At 49.5% G+C, this 13,607-nt stretch overlaps 3 protein-coding genes across 3 annotated transcripts; 2 read left to right on the forward strand and 1 right to left on the reverse strand.

Moving 5' to 3' along the window:
• Positions 1-3: 3 nt before the first annotated feature.
• On the reverse strand, positions 4-2,196 carry LOC120902350 (mitochondrial-processing peptidase subunit alpha). The gene is made up of 3 exons (XM_040311037.1): positions 2,014-2,196; positions 476-1,875; positions 4-409 (listed from the first exon to the last, which is right to left on the reverse strand). Exons 1-3 carry the CDS (start codon positions 2,067-2,069, stop codon positions 237-239), a joined length of 1,629 nt encoding a protein of 542 aa, XP_040166971.1. The 5' UTR covers positions 2,070-2,196; the 3' UTR covers positions 4-236.
• Positions 2,197-2,262: 66 nt separating this feature from the next.
• On the forward strand, positions 2,263-7,183 carry LOC120902348 (ribonuclease 3). The gene is made up of 3 exons (XM_040311034.1): positions 2,263-3,108; positions 3,170-3,753; positions 3,821-7,183. The coding sequence occupies exons 1-3, from the start codon at positions 2,464-2,466 to the stop codon at positions 7,086-7,088; spliced, it is 4,497 nt and encodes a 1,498-aa protein (XP_040166968.1). The 5' UTR covers positions 2,263-2,463; the 3' UTR covers positions 7,089-7,183.
• A 210-nt stretch (positions 7,184-7,393) lies between these two features.
• On the forward strand, positions 7,394-8,880 carry LOC120902352 (ribonuclease H1). Its single transcript, XM_040311040.1, has 3 exons — positions 7,394-7,600; positions 7,683-8,087; positions 8,152-8,880. The coding sequence occupies exons 1-3, from the start codon at positions 7,503-7,505 to the stop codon at positions 8,522-8,524; spliced, it is 876 nt and encodes a 291-aa protein (XP_040166974.1). The 5' UTR covers positions 7,394-7,502; the 3' UTR covers positions 8,525-8,880.
• Positions 8,881-13,607: the final 4,727 nt, after the last annotated feature.

Genomic DNA, 13,607 nt, shown 5'->3' on the forward strand with positions numbered 1-13,607 from the left:
ACATTAGATTATCACGACAGGACCCATACAAACGCACACTTCCTTAGTGTCGCTGTCTGTAAGGATACGGTATATTTCCATATCTTGATTCTGAATCTGTTGTTTCAACCGAAAAAACGCATCGCAAACTCTAGCTAAAATCATAAAGGCTGGAAAAATACAGAAAGTTGCAGTTTGGTGGTGAGTCTAAGATTTGTCTAAACGATGATGGAGAGATGTCGCTTGGCGAAGGCTATCTATCGAAACAGCGTCAACCGCCGATTGCCCGGAAACCGTCCCTCGTTTGCCAGTGCCGAATGGATGTCCTTCACCTCCGGAATGCCCTTAATCTCACCGCGGGCGGCCAGTGCCGGTGCAGAGGAAAGCATCTTGCGCGCAACGTTCTGTACGTCTTCTGCGGTGATTTTCTCTGCAAAGAACAACACACGGTTAGGTAACCTGTTCATAGGGTAAAAACTTGGGGTTTGCTGCTTACCAATTTCCTGTATGAAATGTTCCGGTCGACGACGCTCTCCGGTCGCTAGTACCTGCCGGCCAATATCCTCAAACACGACCGGTCGCGCCTCCAGGTTCATCAGCAGCATCGACTGCAGTTGCGTTTTCGCACGCCGCAGCTCCTGATCCCCGGGCCGGGACTGCATCGTGAACAGCTCGCGGGTAATGACCTCCACCAGGCTGCGCACGTGCGTTGGTGGTGCGGTCGCGTGGATGCAGAACAGGCCCGTGTCACCGTAGGCGTGGTTGTACGCGGTCGCACTGTACATCCAGTGGTACCGGTTCAGCACGTTCGTGTAGAGCCGCGTGTACATGCCCTTGCCGGGACCACCGGCCGAGAACGAACCGCCGCCTCCCATCATCATGTTCAGCACGCAAGCGGCGATGAAATCTTTGTCCTGGTGCGAGCAACCCTTCAGCCCAATCACGACGTGTGCCAACTCGGGCAGTCCTACCGCCGCGTACACCGGGATGGCACATTCTTCCAGCTTCGATCCGCCGGTATACTGCGCGATGGAAGTGTCCACGCTTTTCGGGTTGGACGAGCGGCTCTTTTCGTTTTCCCACGTGGCCGACCCCTGCACGAAGTACCGCTCAGCCAGCCGGACAAGCTCATCGTGCGGCACACCGACGCCGGCAAGCACCATCCGCTCCGGGGTGTGATGGAGCCGCAAGTACGACAGCAGCGTATCACGATCAATCTTGGGCACGTTGTCGGAAGGGCACAGCTTGGGAAAGCCGAGCGTATTATCGCGGTAAGCGGCCGCGTGCACCATATCCATCACGATCGGTTCCTGTTCCGGGCGCATTCCGAGCGTCTCCAGATCGAACTGTACCGCCTGCCGGGCCAGCTCCACCTCATCCATCGAGAGCTGCGGCCGCAGCACCACCTCGGAAAGGATGCGCGTCACCGACTCCAGCCCCCGGCTGTCCGCGCTGGCCGCGTACACGAACGTATCGCGCGTGCTCTGGCAGTCGCAAATGCCTCCGTGCCGTTCGAGCTCCCGGAAGATTACATCACGCTCCCCGTACTCGGAGGTCGACTGAAAGGCGAGCTTCTCCAGGAAGTGGGAAATGCCGCTCGGGAAGGCGAGCTCGTACCGCGGCCCCGAGTCAATCACCACACCGACGGTGCAAAACTGTCCGAAGCGGTTCTCCGACGCCACGCGCAGCCCATTGCTGAGCCGTGTGACTTGCGTTACGTTCTTCTGATCACCCGGCCGGGCGTACTGTACCGGTGGCAGGTCGGGAATGGGCTGCGATAGGGGCGGGAGTGGCGTGACGATGTCTTTCGACGGCACGTTCACCGTCGTGCCGGCCGGGTCGCTTGCCCGGCCGCCCGTCGTTTCGCTCGCAAACGTTCGCCAGTGTGAAGCGATGCTGTGCGGAGGGAAAAAAGGGAAGCAAAAAACATTATCACATCATGCAGCCCGGGTGAAGTGAGTTTGGAATTCCCCTGCCCCACACACACACACACACACCGACTGTGGAGACGGGCGGTGTTGTCGGTTACGTTACCATTTGTTCAGCAGCAACCGTTTGCCAAGCGCACGCAGATTGTACGGGAGAACCATTTTCCGGCTGTTTCTGTTGCGACCGTTCGGTAGGGTGATGTATTTTCACCGCAATTAGTAGCACAATTGCACGGTCGATAACGTGCGCAACTTCTGGACTTTGTTTTGCAATTTCAAGTGCTGAAGTCGGGCCGGTATAAACGCGCCCGACCGAGCTGTCAAATTGTGACGGGTGTTGGGTTTGTGTGGGGAGGCCTTTTCACCGGGGTTTGTTTACATTGCTGCGCAGCGCCGGCATGCTTCGGCTGGCTCCGTGTTTTTGCATAAAAAATTAATAAAACTCGCGTTTTTTGGGATAAAAGTGGTACAGTTTAAGTGCTACAGATTTGCTTTAAGTGTTTAAGTAGCAAAATAGTGGAATTTCATTTCTCAACGTTCCTATACCACATCAACAATGAACCACCAAAGACCGCCGAACTATTCAGCACCGCCACCACCACCGCAGCAGCGACAGAACCATTATCAGCCCCGGGGCGGCCACACTGGTATTCCTCCGCCCGGGGAAATCGCAAGTGGCCACAGTAACGCTGGATTCACCATGCCAAACTTTAACTTTCCACCGCCGAGTCTTCCGCCCGCCATGACGCGACCACCTCCACCAGCACCGTACTACGCCCGGGAACGGCCGGAGAGGAGCCACTCCCCAAACACTGGCTCGTATCATTCCTCCTCACAGCAACATGCTTACAAGCGCCATCCACCACCGTACAAAGGCACGGGCGGGTCACAGTACCCCCCGCAAGGCAGACGCTACGGATCACCGAGCAATAATCCCGTTCAATCGAACACTTCCAGTGGCACTGGGTACAAACATCCCGGTCATTCGTATTCTTCGGCAGGACACAAAACTGCCTCGTACACGCGCCCTTCCGCACCATCCCGATACGCACCGTCAGGAAGATCACACTCTGTACCCAGCAACACGGACCGGTTGGGCCGACCGCCTCGAACGGATCGTTCCGCTTCCTGCCGGCGTGATTCGGACAGTAATTCTTCATCGTCGGAGCGTGCCAGTTCGAGACATTCTCGTTTTAAAGTGGTAAGTCATTAGCATTCAATCGATTTCAAGCACAATTATGACACTCCCTTCTTTTACGCAGGACACGGAGAGGGCTGAAATCCTATCAAAATGGTGCCGCAACTACTGCGAAACGTCTGAGGATATCGCGCGCAAGCTGGCCGAAATGGCCAACGATGAGGATCGCACACTTTGGGTACGTTCCTCCCCGGCCGAGCTGTACTACAAGCGCGTCTCGGACAAGGTGGTCGAATCGACGGCCCGACTCGACGCCCTTTGCACGCTGTTCGAGGAGGAGTTGATCAAGCGGGCGGAACGCATCCGTGCCACTCAAACGCCGTACAATCCGCCACCACGCAAGCGCAAGATGAAGATGTGCCGCCACAAGCACGACAAGTGTTCGTCCTCCTCCGAGTCGTCAGACGAGGAGATGGAGTTTGAGGATGAGTGCAGCATGGAGGAGCTGACGGCTAAGATTAAGCATCCGCTGCGACTGCACGTGGATCTGTGGTACAATGATCCGGGCGAGATGAACGACGGACCGTTGTGTCGGTGTTCGGCACGATCGCGGCGGACGGGCATCCGGCATGGGAAGTATCCGGGTGAAGAGGGTTTCCCCAAGTGCATTCCCAATTCCAACAATGCCGACAAGCTGTATCATTACCGGTAAGGCGCTTTACATCCGACCACTTGATCACTTTCTTAACTGTCCTCCCTTTCCTCCTGGTGGTAGCATTACGATCTCTCCCCCAACGAACTTTCTCACGAAAACGCCCACCATCATCAAGCACGATCAGCACGAGTTCCTGTTCGAGGGCTTCTCGCTGCTGGCGCACGAACCGATCGGCGAGCTGCCCACCTGCAAGGTCATCCGGTTCAACATCGAGTACACGATCCTGTACATCGAGGAGCAAATGCCGGAAAACTTTACCATCCGCGAGCTGAACCTGTTCGATCGATACCTGTTCCGGGAGCTGCTTGAGCTCGTTGACTTCACGGTGCAACCGTCTGGGTCGGGTGAGGACAGCTCCTGCCCGTGCTATCACTTTCTACCCCGGTTTGTGCGCGATCTGCCCGACAATGGGAAGGAGGTGCTGGCGATGAGTGAAGTGTTGCGCTATCTGCTGGACAATTCGGGGCCACTGGTACCGCCCGACATGCTGAAAGAGATGATGGACATGAGCCAGAACGAGTGGCAGGACTATGTGGACTATGTGAAGGGCATGGTGGTGTCGAATCCGGGCATGAAGCCGTGCTCGGTGCGGGTCGATCAGTTGGATCGCAATGTGGGCGATGTGCCGGAAGCGAACGCAATCGACGAGAACGGGTTAGTTCATCCGGTGATTGTGCACTTTGGTATCCGGCCACCGCAGCTCAGCTACGCCGGCAATCCCGAGTATCAGAAGGCATGGCGTGAGTACATCAAGTTTCGCCATTTGATTGCAAACATGTCGAAGCCCTCGTTCGAGGACAAGCGGAAGCTGGAGGCGAAAGAGAACCGCTTGCTGGAGATGCGCATGCAGGGACGGATGAAGCGCAACATAACGATCGCGGTCAGTGCGAAAGCGTTCCATCGGACGGGCATTATGTGCGATATGGTGCAGCACGCCATGCTGATACCGGTGCTGACCGGGCATTTGCGGTTCCACCGGTCGCTGAATGTGCTCGAGCGGTACATTGGCTACACGTTCACGAACCGTTACACGCTGCAGCTTGCGCTGACGCACCCGTCGTACAAGGAGAACTTTGGCACGAATCCGGACCACGCACGGAACAGCCTAACGAACTGTGGCATCCGACAGCCGGAGTACGGTGATCGTAAGATACACTACATGAACACGCGCAAGCGGGGCATCAATACGCTCATCAGCATTATGTCGCGGTTCGGGAAGGAGCACGAAACGGACAGCAACATTACGCACAACGAGCGGTTGGAGTTTCTGGGCGATGCGGTGGTAGAGTTCATTACCTCGATTCATCTGTTTCACATGTTTCCGGATCTGGAGGAGGGTGGGCTGGCCACGTACAGGGCGGCAATTGTGCAGAATCAACATCTGGCCGTGCTGGCGAAGAAGCTACATCTGGAGGAGTTTATGCTTTACGCGCACGGGTCGGATTTGTGTCACGAGCTGGAACTGAGGCACGCACTGGCCAACTGTTTTGAGGCGTTAATGGGAGCTCTGCTGCTCGATGGAGGTATCGAGGTGGCAGATCGTGTCTTTGCGTACGCACTCTTCCAGGAGGATGACACGTTGCGCGGGATATGGGTGAACTATCCTTCTCATCCGCTGCAGGAACAGGAACCGCTGGGAGATCGACATCATATCGATTCGTTCGAGATGCTTAAAACCCTCACCCGCTTTGAAGATTCCATCGGTGTACAGTTCAATCACATTCGTCTGCTGGCACGTGCTTTTACCGATCGTTCCATTGGGTTCACCAATCTAACGCTCGGGTCCAATCAGCGCCTCGAGTTCCTGGGCGACACTGTACTGCAGTTGATCTGCAGCGAGTATCTCTACCGGCACTTCCCTGAGCATCACGAGGGACATTTGTCGCTGTTGCGCAGCTCGCTGGTAAACAATCGTACGCAGGCCGTCGTTTGTGACGATCTCGGCATGACGCAGTACGCCGTCTACTCCAACCCGAAGGCCGACCTGAAGACGAAAGACCGTGCCGATCTGCTGGAAGCGTTCCTGGGCGCACTGTACGTCGACAAAGGGCTCGAATACTGCGAAATGTTCTGTCACGTGTGTCTGTTCCCGAGACTGCAGGACTTTATCATGAACCAGGACTGGAATGACCCGAAGTCGAAGCTGCAACAGTGCTGCCTAACCCTGCGCACAATGGATGGCGGTGAACCGGACATTCCCGTGTACAAGGTGATCGAATGTACCGGGCCCACGAATACGCGCGTTTACTCGGTGGCGGTGTACTTCCGCGGGAAGCGTTTGGCGTGTGCCGATGGGCACAGTATACAGCAGGCGGAGATGAACGCGGCGAAGCAGGCGCTGGAAAACTCGAAGGATTTGTTCCCCCAGCTCGACCATCAGCGCAGAGTGATTGCGCAGAGTTTGAAGCGTCAGAAGGTGCCACGCTCTGCTGGGGGACTCGGTGGTCGTGGTGGACCAGTAGGTGGGGGTGGTGGTGTAGGTGATGGTGGTGGTTCCGCCGCTGTAGGTGGATCTTCCGGAGCGAACGGTGAGCAGGAACCGGGTGGAGAGGATGAGCTGGAGGAAGACGAGGGCACCGGTGAGCAGCAGGCGGAAGGAGCGGCAGCAAGACGAACACGGGAGCAAAAGAATGCGTCCGTCTTTTTGCCCGAATCGGCCCGGCTGCCGAAACAGTACCAAATAAACCGTCGTTCACGGTCGTCGGATAGCAGTAGTAGTAGCAGCAGCAGTAGCAGCGACAGTAGAAGAAGGTCTCCCAGCAAAGAACCTCCCGTGGCCGCCAACACGGTCGAGGGAAGTGACATTAGCTCCGATTCCGATGTATCGATGACTTCAATCAATGGGGAAGAAGATGAACGTGAGATTCGTGCCACCGAAGAAAGACCTTTGAAACGAACCCACAGCGAGATGGAACGAGAGGAACAGCCCAGAGCGGCAGCAGCGGACACACCGCTGCCGGAGGTGATAAAAATGGAACCGCTCGACATCAAGGATGAACCGTTGGATGCGTGCGATTACAGCTCCGTGTCGGAGGAGGAAGACTTCGGGCTGGACGACATTTCCGAGGGCGAGGAACAGTTTACCGCCGATATGACCGATGATATTAGCGAGGAAAGGGATGAGGACGTTAAACCGAACGTGGAAGAGTTAGAGGCTGCTGTTCTGAAAGAGATTAATGACGAGGGAAATTGCACTAACGATGCACAGGACGGTGGTGGTGGTAGTGGCACATGTGGTGCCTATGTAAGCATACTGCAGGCGTATCAATTGAAGGTAGAGGGCACGGATGAGTTGTCGTCCGATTTGGAGGCGGGCGAGATTGATTGAAATTATTATTTTTGTGCGTAATAGGAAATATCCGCAAATAGCTTCTAATTATTATAAGTATTGAGAGCAACTAAAGGAATTATCGAATTGCTGTACCCATTGGTCTTAAATCTATAATAGCTGACTGTATGCCATAAAAAAGTGTTTCACAAGTTTCTTGGTCAATTGCATAAGTTGCCAAATATGCGAAATAGAATAAAAAAGGAGAAAAAGTACAAAACTCCGATTTGAAAAATCCGTTACATCTTCGCCTTGTTAACGCATTGTGCAGCTGCTGTCTTGTCGCCTGGGTACTGGCAGCAGAACTGTCAGTTGAACAAACGTAAACAAAGCAGCTTTGGCGGCAACAGTATCCAGCTGTTTCCAGGAAGTCCTTTCAGAATCGTAGCCTTCTACGATCCCTTGCCAAGCTGCATGTCCCTCAGACAGCTGCTACAGGGGCTACGTGCACTACCGGGGATGCCTTTCTACGCCGTTGCCAAAGGACGCCAGGTGGGCATATTCTCCACATGGTAAACCAACTCTCCGCAACAGCATTTCTTGGAGTAAAAAGTGTGTGTGTTTTACTAAATGGCTGACCCATTTTCATTTCAGGCCCGAATGCCAGGCACAGGTAAGCGGATTTACCGGTGCTCGATTTAAGAAGTTTCCGACCGAAGCAGAAGCAAACGCGTTCATAGATAATAACCGTGATGGTGGTGGAGGAAGTGTTCTCACCGGCAAAAAACCACCGACAGCGCCTAGCTGGAGCGGGAAGCGGAGTGCATCCACGAGCTCGACTGGCGGAGCACTTCCACCGCCTAACAAGCAGGCGAAGAAAACCATCCTACTCGACAAAGCTCCTACGGCGGTGGCTAAGATGGTAAAGTACGGCGAGTACAGCTTCCTGCAGGATGAGGACGGATTTGTGCACGTGTACACGGACGGTTCGTGCGAGGGCAATGGGACGGCCAGGGCCGTTGCCGGGCTGGGCGTGTACTTTGCCGAAGGACATGCACTGTAAGTCTTCGAACGTTACCAAAGTGTTTGAGTGTTAAGTACAACGATGTTCCTTTCATTGTAGAAACACAGCCAAACCGGTCAGTGGCCGGGCGACGAACAACTGTGGCGAAATACAGGCCGCCTCGCTAGCGATCCGGCTCGCCCGGCAGCAAGGCATCCGGCGGTTGGTCGTTAACACGGACTCACAGTTCCTGATCAACGCCATCACCAAGTGGCTGCCCGGCTGGAAGCGGCGCAACTGGACGCTGGCCAGTGGTGGGCCGGTTAAAAACCAGACCGATTTTATGGAGCTCGAGCGGGAGCTGAGTGCGGGCGATATCCAGATCAAGTGGAACCACGTGGACGCGCACTGTGGCATTTTGGGCAACGAGCGGGCGGACCAGCTGGCACGCAAGGGTTCGGAGATGTATCGAATGGCAAAGCGACAGGGATAACAGGGATTGGTAGGATCGTTAAGGATCGTTCTTAAGAAGTGTTTAGAGCTTACAGCTTCAAACATTTGACTGAGGAATTGAAAGAAGGTGAAATTGGACAACAAAACCGTGATAATACAGTGAAAAACAAACACTACACACCAAAAGGCAATGAGAAATTGTAGTTAAATTTTATTAAATAGCGCCTTTCACCCAAACCCCCCTTTTCATGTTCAAACGCTGCTTATTTCTCCGTCCCTCTCTCTCTCTCTCTCTGCAGTTCCCGTAGAAGTAGTGTTTCCATATTTAGCTTATGTTTAAATGTTTTTTGTTTTGCTAATAATTACTTAATTAATGCTTTTTGCTTTGCTTGCTTATATCCTGTTGTATGACTATACTTCTGCTCTCTCTCTCCGGTTTGCGAGCGTATTGATCTTGACCAACTGGAGGAGAGAAGCTGCACACTTTTCTGCCTTCATTTTCCACGTAATCATATGCTTAAAACAGCACATTGGGCTTTTGTTTTGTTTAAATTTTATGCAAAAAAGCGTTCCATTGCGTGACTCTTAGTAACTATTAACTTACTGTGTAGTACGCAGCAGACTACAACAGCAGCAGCTTTTCTTCCTGTGGTGTGTTGTTGTTTTCTGTTCTTGTTTACTACTCTGTTGCATCACTCGTTTCTCGTCTTTTGCTTCTTTAGCATTTATTGTGGTTTGATTATTTTAAACTGTTTTGTTATAGGTTTTCTACTTTCCCTGCAAACTTTTGATCTTAATAACTCTTCTTGCATGCTGCACCTGGTCCTGGTGGCTACGTTCTGGCACAAGTCTCTTGTTGTGTTTGTTTTTTTTTTTGTTGTTCCGAACCACTTTCCAAAACAAGCCCTATGACTGTTATTGTTTCTTTTTTTTTTAATAAACTGGATTTTAAATAGGAAAAGCATCGCATGATGGCATTTTTGAAAGTAGAAAACACCGTATCGTTTTAAACACACACACATACAAAAACACAACGAAATGGATAGTGGATCAATGAAACTCGTCTTTTGCATGCACGACGGTCTTTCTTAATTCTTTCTTAAAATGTTAAAAAAAAAAACAAATACCCAAGGAAGCTATCATTCGAGGTGATTCATTTTGTTCGTAATTCGTCCTGGTTAGAAATTATTGTACGTCGATCGGAAATCGTTACAGATCGGAAAACGCAATTGATACGCACCCCGCCTTCCACTATTACTAAACGTTATTACTGGCTTTGACGCACGCGCACTGCAACACGTCCACACGTGTGCTAGGCGCATTGGCTGCACCTCGCACATATCCTCCCCTCCGCTTTGGCTTGGTTTAAGTTTAGCTTTTTTTTGTTTTTGTTCAGTTGCGTTTTTTTTTTGTTCACCCTGATCGCAATTCCTGCTTGTGATAATGATCTTATCTTACTCCTAATCTACCCACCTAATCCCTCCCCTTTTTTTTAAGCTACCTTTATGATGATCGAGCTACGCTAACGAAACGCTTCTGTCGTTGTTTTCGGTTGTCCAAAACTGTTTCTTTTTCAAATATCCGTATATTTAGAGGGGGGTGTTTTGTTGCTGTCTTCTAAGCATTCTAGAAATCCGACCTTACCTCTCCTCTCATTATCCACCTGATTTCGTCCATTTTGGGGGGGGTTGTTTTACTTTTTTAACTTTAATAACAAACTGGTCCGCCTAATTTTCGTTTTCTTTCTCCATCTCTCTCTCCCTTTCTCGCTCTCTAGTTCGCGTTTTGGGATTATAAACTTTTTCTTTTATAGTACGTTGGCTAGGGGCAGCTAAAACATGTGTAACACGCACATACATCATCATCATGGGTTAAATTTACGGCAGGGGAATCCAAAGAATCGTCTCTTAATCGTTCCGCCAGACTGTTGGTAAGAGATTCTTCTTGTTTTCTGCGATTTTATGTTACTTTTGTTTGTAAATGCTAACGATAAGTTAATACCTCCCCCGCCCTTATCCAAACCATCCAGGGTGTTCTTTTTGTGTTGGTGCTGTTTTCTTCTATACCAAATTTGCTTACATATCTAACTTGCGCATTCATTGTTTCGGGGGTATTATTGGTTTTGTTTTTGTTTGGTTTTGTGTTTGCTTGTTTGTTTCGTTTAAGCTTTTAACCTTTTCGTTTGTCACTTTCACTTATCGGGGGGCTCGCTTTAATGATTACTTTCGAGTTTTCCTTTTTGTTCGCATGTATGTTTGGCTAGTTTTTCACGGTTCGGTAATCTATTACTGTTTTGCCTTTTCTTTTTGCTCTTAATTATTAAAGCTGATTTAATTAACATTTCCTGTGCTTTTATGTTGTTCTTATTATTTATTATTTTCTTCCTTTTTCGTCTTGTTCTTCTTTGTTGCTCATTGTTCAATAGTGATACTACTGTAATGTCTACCTTCGTCGGTTGTAGTAGTAGTAGTAGATATGTTGAATGGTATGTGTGCATTTTCCCGGGTTAGTGGCTTTAAACTAATTCAATGCTTCTGTTTTCCTGTAACATTCGTAACGCGAGTTGGTAAGTTTTCATGGTCTGGGGATCAATTTTTACGTTTCTTCTATTTATTTTTTTTTCTCTGCACTGGACCTTATGAGTATTTTTCAATAGCGAATGTAGCACACATTGCAGTACGTTGTTTGTTCGATACAGGAGCAAAAGCAGTGAGTAGCAGCAAAACCGAACCATGACGCAAAACTTATGCATTTATCATATTCCTCCTCTCACAAGAGCTTGGTCGTTTTTGTTTATCAAGTAGATGTAGAACACTAACACTTTCCGGCTTATATTCACTTCCCGATCACAACTAGCACCCTGTCCCGATAAAACGATAAACGAGATGCACAGTACCAGTACCCACACGGAATCGAGTTCTTCGCACAAGGACGTACATCTCCTGGACCCCGCTTCTTTTGTATAGTTTTAGCGTTTAAGTAAAGAAATTCGAACAACACAAAAAAAAGCACAATAGCACGATAAAACGATTAAAGCAAAGCGCATAGAAGAACGTAGAAGAAGAAAATTGCAGCTGGAACTGCACCGCTTCCTTCGCGAATTCTTCCTAAGCTGGAGTGTGCTGGACGGTACCACAATCAATAATATTAGTATGTATCACAGGAAACCGGTAAACCTGTTATCCATCGTCGAAAAACCATTGCACACGCACACACACGCGCGCACAAGGGTGAATGTGAATCAATGCTTACGATATCTGGTGATGATGAAACCCTTTTTCAAAAGCAGGAATGCGCGATCTGTGGTGCCCTTTTACTAAACCGGGTTCGGGCGATCATGACTAGACAATATTACTTATGCTGATGCACAAAAACGCTTAGGCGGCAGCAAACCCCAACCCAAGCAAGCAAGCAAAAAAAAAAGCGCGCTCACTACACCTTTATACACTACTATCGGGAGGATAATATCGCTGAAGAGAAGCCAAACACGCACAAATCAGGAACAGAACGAACGGGTGTGCTTTATGATTGTCAGAAAGCAAATGGGGAATGAATGTTGAATGAGCAAAACAAACAGAATGTATGATTTTACAGTATGCAGCAGCTGTGCAGGCGCGACGTGCGAGAAGTTTAGCCATAATCGGTTGAGTATTTCGATAAAATCATGCCCTAATTACATGCTGCACCACAGAGGCTCTACTGGCACCGGGGGTGGGGTTTGTTCAATGTAGCGGCTGTCATGAGTGTGAAGCAGAAACGCGCTGGGAGGCGTGTGTTGAAACGGTTCGGAAAATGATTGTCAATTAATCGGTGTACGTACGTAGGATCCTTTGGAGGGTGAGAGGATGCGTGTAGACGACATACGATGACGAGGATCGACGACTATCGCTGGGGCGGATCTGAGAGTTTGTGATGTGTTTTTATGGTATAAGCATTTTAAAACAGTGTTTGCAGTTACAACTAACGAGTGAGAAACTAATCATTATCCCATTTTTCCCTGCCTATCTTTTACTGATTCCAGTCGATCGAACCTCGAGCTACGAGTGGTTCAACCTTTTGCCACTTCCTTGTCTTTCCATGTTTTCCCTGTTTGGCGCGACAGCTACTCTTAAAACTGCAGTTTAAGCCATTTCCTTAGAGCGATCTACACTTGATAGCTGTGGTTTTATAGAAAAAAAAGATGCAAATGTTGTCTGTAATTCCTAGCGATAGTGTGATTCACGTACTTTCAATGCATCATTTACTGCAAACAGTTCCCGTTTTAGTACCTGCCTGGAAGCTGGAACCCGCGACAATGACTTTCTTCACGCTTGCTAATCACGATGTTATCACCACCTTTCTATCCTGTTCTTACACATTTATTCTCTTATCATAGTATCGCATTTTACGACGCAATGCAATGCCTTACGTTTTGCTTACGTGTAAACGAGTAAACGCAACAAAAAAAGCAGGGAACGTATATACAAAGCATATACAGTCAATTATATACATATTCAAGCCGCGTTCGAACAAAGAATTACTGCCTACACTCCCAGGGGTAGGGGACAACAAAAAACAACAAAAAAACTATAAGACGGCACCAAAATCACATTACGACCCATGGATTGGAAAGAAAATTCCGTACCTAAATTCTACTACCACTGACACTAGCCGATTCGTAAGCTGATTCGTGTGCGAGAAATCCTATCTATTCCTGAATTCATCCGTCACTGCTCTCTGCTACAGAATCCCTTTTCCATCTGCTACAGTATGTTTAGTTCACCCAAAGAATTCAAACATGAGAATACATAGAGTCGTGTCGTGGAGTAGTGGAGGCAAAACAAACTCTCAAGCACATTGATTGATATTCCCTGTACGGAAACAATGGACCAAACTACGCACACAGCGCGCATATGATAACAACTATAAAGCACAACAAAATTCTTACAAAAAAATAATAAGCAACTCCTTCTCCCATTTCCTTCTACCTTAAGATCCGTATCCCCTTCTCGCGCCTGCTATCAAGTAAGTGGTTGTGGGTGTGTATGTGTATGTGCAACGTTTAAGGGGATACAAGTGCAATTGAAGTTGTGCTTTGAACGTATTTACAGCCACACATTGAATGTCGCTTATGTGCCACCCTT

This window comes from Anopheles arabiensis, chromosome 3 (assembly GCF_016920715.1).
Source record: "Anopheles arabiensis isolate DONGOLA chromosome 3, AaraD3, whole genome shotgun sequence".
Taxonomy (NCBI): domain Eukaryota; kingdom Metazoa; phylum Arthropoda; class Insecta; order Diptera; family Culicidae; genus Anopheles; species Anopheles arabiensis.

What these genes read in the sequence shown, in the direction of transcription:
- LOC120902350 (XM_040311037.1), bottom strand. Translation starts at nt 2,069, where the DNA reads ATGGTTCTCCCGTACAATCTGCGTGCGCTTGGCAAACGGTTGCTGCTG. An exon ending in CGGTTGCTGCTGAACAAATG is followed by an intron (nt 1,876 to 2,013) that starts GTAACGTAACCG and finishes CCCTCCGCACAG; the next exon opens with CATCGCTTCACACTGGCGAA. An exon ending in ACATTTCATACAGGAAATTG is followed by an intron (nt 410 to 475) that starts GTAAGCAGCAAA and finishes TGTTCTTTGCAG; the next exon opens with AGAAAATCACCGCAGAAGAC.
- LOC120902348 (XM_040311034.1), top strand. Translation starts at nt 2,464, where the DNA reads ATGAACCACCAAAGACCGCCGAACTATTCAGCACCGCCACCACCACCG. An exon ending in GACATTCTCGTTTTAAAGTG is followed by an intron (nt 3,109 to 3,169) that starts GTAAGTCATTAG and finishes TCTTTTACGCAG; the next exon opens with GACACGGAGAGGGCTGAAAT. An exon ending in GACAAGCTGTATCATTACCG is followed by an intron (nt 3,754 to 3,820) that starts GTAAGGCGCTTT and finishes TCCTGGTGGTAG; the next exon opens with CATTACGATCTCTCCCCCAA.
- LOC120902352 (XM_040311040.1), top strand. Translation starts at nt 7,503, where the DNA reads ATGTCCCTCAGACAGCTGCTACAGGGGCTACGTGCACTACCGGGGATG. An exon ending in GTGGGCATATTCTCCACATG is followed by an intron (nt 7,601 to 7,682) that starts GTAAACCAACTC and finishes TTTTCATTTCAG; the next exon opens with GCCCGAATGCCAGGCACAGG. An exon ending in TTTGCCGAAGGACATGCACT is followed by an intron (nt 8,088 to 8,151) that starts GTAAGTCTTCGA and finishes CTTTCATTGTAG; the next exon opens with AAACACAGCCAAACCGGTCA.